The sequence below is a fragment of the Atta colombica genome, unplaced genomic scaffold (genome assembly GCF_001594045.1).
Source record: "Atta colombica isolate Treedump-2 unplaced genomic scaffold, Acol1.0 scaffold261, whole genome shotgun sequence".
Lineage (NCBI taxonomy): Eukaryota > Metazoa > Arthropoda > Insecta > Hymenoptera > Formicidae > Atta > Atta colombica.
This window is the reverse complement of record NW_017259361.1, coordinates 662,284-669,689: the sequence shown is the minus strand read 5'-3', so window position 1 is coordinate 669,689 and position 7,406 is coordinate 662,284. Positions and strand designations below refer to the sequence as shown.

General features: G+C 30.5%; 1 protein-coding gene across 1 annotated transcript in view; it reads left to right on the top strand.

Moving 5' to 3' along the window:
• Nucleotides 1–6,503: 6,503 nt before the first annotated feature.
• LOC108689210 (heart- and neural crest derivatives-expressed protein 1) overlaps nt 6,504–7,406 on the top strand; it is a 4,542-nt gene continuing 3,639 nt past the window's right edge. The window contains exon 1 of the mRNA XM_018195877.1: nt 6,504–6,651. Coding sequence (XP_018051366.1) covers nt 6,570–6,651 — 82 coding nt within the window. The 5' untranslated portion in view covers nt 6,504–6,569. The remainder of the gene's footprint in view (nt 6,652–7,406) is intronic.

Here is a 7,406-nt window from a genome sequence, read left to right as displayed (position 1 = left end):
AAATAGTAAAAGTCAGAGTCATAAATGTTTATAACTTTACATATAAAAAACTTTTATACATATTAAAATTATAAATTTTATTAAATAAACCTTATTAATAAATTAAATTGCGAAAATGTTAGTAATAAATATACTTTTGCAAAACATTAGAAACTATTATATTAATTATTATATATCAAATTTTAAATTAAATTCTGAGAGTCAAAAAAATATATTTTTCAAACATCAAATAGAAAGATTTTTCCAAAAATTAGAAGGAATCCGGATAACATTCGATTCGGATCAACCAAAACTTCGAGTGTTTATCGGTGGAACTAAAAAGAGCTCGAGTGCATTCACGAGTAATAGCCATACCGGGTGTCTTGTGGTTTCCCACAGAGGGGTAGAAGCGATTAGAGGCGATTAGAAGGTGTTCTGGATTGCGTCGCACCATCGCAAAAGCGACCGGCATCAACCGCTGTATTCCTGCACTCTGTCGTCAGCCGCCTTTATACCCCCGTGGAGTTGAGTAACAGATACCCAAGGGTAGATCTCACCCTCGATTTTTACGCCTGAGGCACCGTACACAAAGATCCTCAAAATCAATTATGTAATTATAGTAGATCATATTTATGCACTTATGCATGTGCGTGTGTGTTGTGTGTGTGTGTGTGTGTGTGTGTGTAATTATTTACACTAAGAAGTGCAAATTGGCGAACAGAATTTATGACTTTATACATAAAGAACGTCAAAAATTATCATGACATTATATTAATTAAACAATAAGAATCTTATTGGATTGTACGTGAACACTTAACTAATAGGAAATAAATCCCATAACTATAATCGAAACTGGATGTTTAGTGATTAAATAATTCGACGTGAATTTATATACTACGTCAGATTTACACTTTTGCATCCTGTATTTCTTGGCATCCCTTTAAGATAAATGAAAAATAAAAAAAATATTGGCCATCGAAAGATATCACTTTTTCGTCAAAGCATCAAGATTTTATTTTTATGCTACAAAAGCACTACTTCAAAATGCCACATTGACAGAAATGCATCTGACAATCCCATATAAATATAAAATTAATTTTAATCTCGATTCCTAGAAGGTTGCTTCTGTGCCATCCTTTCGGATGAATTATGTGATAATTTATCTAATATGAATAAACAAAAGAGTAAGAACATGGAAAGGTGAAATAATCCAGCCTAATGTCAATTTGTTACAAACCGACAGCAAATGTTAAAACATCACAGGGAGTAGAAACGAACGACGCCGGAAATCAAAGAAAAACCGGGGGAGAAAGAAGAGTAGGATGAAGCGATCCACCCTACGTGCCAGATCCCCATGTACTTATCTATGCTAGTACACTATCACAATTATTATTTAATATAGATATCGCGAGAAGTTGCCAGACGAAAGGAAGACCCTTATTATCGCATGTTATCCGCTACTCGCTTCTTCCTTCCTTCCAACTACCGAATCCTGCGCACATCTCACGTCGAATAATAGTACCAAGAGGATCTCTGATTGGTCTACGTCCGCCCAATCCTTGGTAAACAGTTGCCTGTTGGCTAAACAAAACTCACAAGAGGAGGAGAAAATTTGGGATACATCAGTGGTATTATCCTTACGTTCGATTTTGCTAATTACACTAATAATAATTAAATTTGAAATCGACGGAGCTTTTAATTAAATGTTGCCTTAGATTATATGTAACAATTTTATTTCATAAAATATCATAATAGTAAATATATTGACTTAACACAAAAGGTATTTGTGTTAAGAAAATTACAAGAATTTTTTCTTCTTAAAATTTGTAAGTTAAAATGTAAATAAAATTATAGAATGATGTCATAGATAAATTAAAAAATATATCCTTTAACTAAATTATGCAATAACTAGTACATATACTTGCATATTATATAATTATTACTTTGCCCCTATTAGTTCTTCATAGTGTTCTTTTCATTTAATAAATTCTGGATTTTTTCCAGCCAAGATATTCTTCCGTTAATTAGCTGTGATCTTTTTATATGTTAAAATATATATAAAAAATTACATATATTTTTATTATACAATAAATAATTGTACTTTGAATTTATTCGAAACACAGAATCAGACGTATATTTACTATCGCAATGAAAATATATAAAAATGTCTTTTAACTTCGACACTAAACAATTAATCCGGATACAACGATGGCAGATAATTATCGCTCCTTGAAGATATCTATCTTATGTAAAAATGGTTCACGAGAAAGGCAATTACGGTCGCCTGGCATCAAAGAAAAAAAATTAGTCGTCCTATAAGTGCTTCTTTAATCGCGGCATTTCTCTTTGACAGTGAACCACTACCACTGGCTCTGTCAAGAAGCTTCTGCTGCAGTTGCCGACGGACAAGCAGCCGACCACTCGACCAATCACTTTCACTGATATCGACTACGAGAGACCGAAAAAAATGAAAGAGTACGAATTATCGATTACAGAGGAATGCCAGAGAAAGGGCGATGGAATTTTTCGGAAAAAAGTAACAATCCTTTTTATTGTTAGCTGACACTGACGACAATGCGTGAGTTACAGCATGTGAGACAAAGATTGACATCTATCTCGTTTAAACACATCTATATCATGTTTTTTTCTTATTTCATGAGTGATATTACATTAAGTTAGTATCAAAAACAATTTAGAATACAAACAAAATCAAATAAATAAAATATAAAATTAAATTTTTACTTAATATTAGATATTACGAGAATATATCACAAAATTGATTTGTATTTATTTCTTTTTTTTTATTTTTATAAAAATCATTGATCCGATTCAATCAATTGTGAGAAAGAAAATTCGTAGATTATTGAGTGTAATTTTATAAAAATTTTTTATAAGATCAATTAATATTTACTTTTTCATTATAATTTCCTGCTTAATAAATTTGACAAATCTAATTTACGACTAGATAACTAGAAATAATTATGTGGCTATTACACATTAGCATCTGGTTTCTCTCGGAAATAAAACCAGACACGCTCGTCCTTATCACGGATAATGCATTCACTTTTCCTAATCGTTCGTTATAAATTGGTTCAATCTTATACGTTCTATACAAATATGAAATAGGTACGCGAAACATATTGGTCCGTATTCAAAACGCATTTATAATGATGTTAATGTGTATTCAGCATAGAATTTACATTATGGTATATACATTATACCATAATGTAATAATGTATTAATTTCAGAAATAAAAGTGCGCATTTATTAATAAAAGCGCATTCTGAGAACGGACCATTATCTCGTAATTTTTAAAAAATAAGAAAATTGCGATAATTGTTCATTATTTATGTTCAACCAAAGTATTAAGAGGCTTAAATAATTAAAAATTAAAATATAAAAGGATAAAAGTTACGAGCAAAAAACAAAACTGTTCAATTTAAAATTAAATTTACCGTTATTCACTATTATTACATTGAATATTCTTAAATGTTCAATGTATAATAGTGAATAACGATAAATTTAATTTAACGAAACAAATATTTCGACTCCTATTGAGTTATTTTTAATGTTATTGTCTTTAAAAGAAAACTTTTCCGAAATCTGAATCACTCTTGACCGTACTCTAAAATCTTACGAATAATAAAAAAAAAAAACTTCGCGTATAGTTTGTAAAATAGCAATAAAAAAACAGTTTTTGAATTTAATTTCTTATAGTACGATTAAAAGATATGAACGAGTATCTTTGAAAGCTAACAAATATTCATTGAGTGTACAAATGTTACTCAGCTATGGTCAGACAAAAAAATTAATCTTGATTGTAATAAAATATTTTCAATATATCAGTATAATATATTATAGTTATAATGCTAAAAATAACCCTTTTTTCAACAAACAGTAAATTTCTTAAAATTGTGATAGAACAAATGATTCATTTTTATGTGTTCTTTTTATTAAATAATGTATTTAAAAAATAAAAAAAAGTTAATTGTCGTAAATCGTCCATACAATTTTGTCTTGTTGTTAAAAAAAGTGGAATGAAAAGGAAACAAGTGAGTTATTTATGCAAACAGGTTGTAAGGGATGAAGGAAAGTCCCGCGAGATTTCATCGCTACCGTTTTCCCGACAAAGTCCCTTTGACCTCGGATGTTGCCAGTGTTTCGTTTTTAACACGAGAAAACGAAGGGAAGCTTTTTTTTCTCAAAGGGTCGATATATACACTGGCAGCTATTATATGTTTGTTCGTGTCGCTCCGTCATCTGGAGAAGGAAGCGTGTCATCGTAAAAGTAGGTTGATACACCATTTCATTTTTTTTTTTTGACTTATTACACGAAGATCTGACGTAATTATTAAACAACATTTAACACCTGTCAAAATTTACATATTAGGAACAAATAGATATGAAAACATCATAACAATTAATCGAAATTTTTAGGACACTGTAAATGAAAACAGAATATTGTCAGCCTTTCCTTTCAGAAAAAAATTAAAAATTGCATGTTTATATTCTAATGTTCTAAAAGAATACAAAATTAATGGATATGAGTTAATTCAAAGAAATTAGATAGAAATAAAAACCTATAAAAAATTGTTTATTAATTACACACGTATAGTTTCAGGAAGTAATTTAAGGAGTTTCTATGTAAGACAAAATAAACACCTTGTTGATTTATATACATTTTTAAATAATAATAAATAAAATAAAAATGTAGAAAATGTAAAAATATTATATAACGTACGACTTAGAAGGTTAAATTATGGTGTGATTTAAGAAACTAGAGCATTTTGTAAATTTTTATTTATTTAGTTTAAAAAAAAACGTAAAACAAATTTTAATCCTATTAATTTAATTTTAATAATATTCTAAATTTAATAATATTCTAATTCAACAAATAATCAAGAATTAGGCTATTTAATTTATATTTTCTGGAATTCTACTATGAAATGCTATGAAATGCTATGTTAAAAAGCACAATCACAATTTTTTATTTGTGTAAATAACAACACTCCTATTGCGCTTCATGTCACAAGTGTAATGCAACAGCATTGTAGTACCACGTAATTCTTAAGTAACCCATAAGAAAGTATGTAAGTACAATAATTGAATTTTTAATTGAGATAGTGTGATTTTTTAAAAGCCGATACGATTTCCACAACGTGCCCAATATAAGTTTTATATGTCGAATTTATGTACATAGAATATTCTATTTTATTTTATTATATTAAAAAATAACTATATATACTAATAATAATTAATTCCCGTAATTTAATTGCAATAACCACAAAATAGTTTATTCAACTATGTACATTAATTCGACATTCTCTCTCTCTCTCTCTCTCTCTCTCTCTCTCTCTCTTAATTATCAAGGTTCTCCTAGAAAACATTTAATTACGGAATATTATTAAATTCAAAAGACGTCTACACCACAAGGTAGAAAGATATCTGACAATATTTTTCGTTTTCTTTCAAGGGAATTTTCCTCTCTTTCCTTTGCACCACGCGAGTGTCGTCTAATTTGCGTCGCAGCTTCACTATATCGCACCGATATCTCGCGGCTAATATTATTACACCATAAAGAACCGGCAGTCGGAGCATTCGCGTTCGTTGGAGTTGATTGGCAAAAAGAGACGAGCACGACGACGATGGCGATACATCGCTGATCGTGTCGGCGCGGGCGGCGGTGGCAGAGGGAGGATGCCTTTACCGAGGAACGTCATACCCTAAATCATACCCCACTTCGCCGTTCGTCGACGGCGAGTTCCTTCAATTTACTAATTGAATCCTGGGTTCCTCTCAGGGGCGTAGACCAAACCGAGCTCCGCCCGTTTTGACGGGGTCGGATCACGACAGGTCTCTACGGGTACACCCACCCGGACTCGCGGCTACTACCACCGACAGCGACGAAACAACCGGGGAGACCACGCATCTCTAGCAAGGGGGGCAGCAGATCGGTACCGCACCGAATTCCGTTTTCTCAGTATCCCTTTGACTGCACATCCGGAACTGCATCGCGCTTTTCGACAACAAGACCGAGAGCAAATATAGCGACTTCAGTTTACGTCGGGTTTGCGCAGAAAGCTTCGCAACACAATATTCGGACAGAAATTGAAGAAGAGGTATCCTGCAAAGAGGAATAGATTGATAATAAAAGATAAGGAAATAATAGGATATATATCAACGAGTTTTCGTGGAACGAGAGACCAAGTGCAAAAGACCATCATCAAAAGATAAAATAATCTGTGTAAAATAATACAAAATAATTGAACCGTAGCGATACATTTCATCCTATTCAAATGAAGTTCAAGTTGGAGAGATCTTCACTTGAAAAATATAAGAAGATATAATGAACAGAAATGATAAAACATAACAATTAGACGACAGTTTTTCGTTGACAAGTCACAAAGATTGAAAAATATAACAAGATATAGTAATCCCATCATAATAAAATAATTAAACTTTAAAATATATAATAATTGATCGAGAGACAACGAGTTTAAGTTTAGAATTCGAGGTGAACGTTTTGTGAAGTTAGTATAAGTTGTGACAAATTATTAAAAGAAAACCTGACGGTGATAATATCGGACAACATGCTTAGCGGATACGAGGCACAAACAGAGTATTATCCACAATGGCATCAACCATATAATTATGTCACTCAACTTCCCTACGGTAAGTTGCATACATTCGTTTTTACTTTTTTACAAAATTAGTTATACCTAAAAGATCACTTTGAATAGAAAAGTAAAGCGCATTCTTTTACGATTTTTCTCAAAACTAATAAATTACTAATAGTAATTTCAAGCTTTTCTTAAACATGACTCCTAAAATAGAAAAATTTAAATAGATTTTAATACATCTAATTTTTCCATTTTGTTTTATAATAAACATAGAAAAATTAGATGTAAAATATAAAAATTTAGTAATATAGAAACATAAGGAAACGCGTCTTATATTGGAATAAGAAACTTCTTAAACTACAAATTATTTAAACTTTTCATTAACTTTGCATGCGAGCTAATAAATTTAGAAATTTAGGTTTTAGATTCGCTGTAATATGTCATCATATTTTCTTAGTATCAATGTTTATCATTCTATACATTGCATCGTATTTTATTATTTGTTATGCATAATAATATACGTGCCTAATAAGATAATCTATTTACGTAAGTTAAAGAATGGAAAAATTCTATGAAGATAAAACTCAATTTTTTCGTCTGCACGCAGAGGTTAACGTTATTTTTGCATTTCTTATCATTAATTCATCGTTATTAATTCATGTTCAAGCAACACCTATCGTTATAGCCAACTGGTAACACACAAAAAAAGCAGTAATACTATCAAATAGCATAATACATGCAAATGTAATAGCATTTAATAAAATCATAAAATAATAAATAATAAATAATATAATAAAATAAAATAAT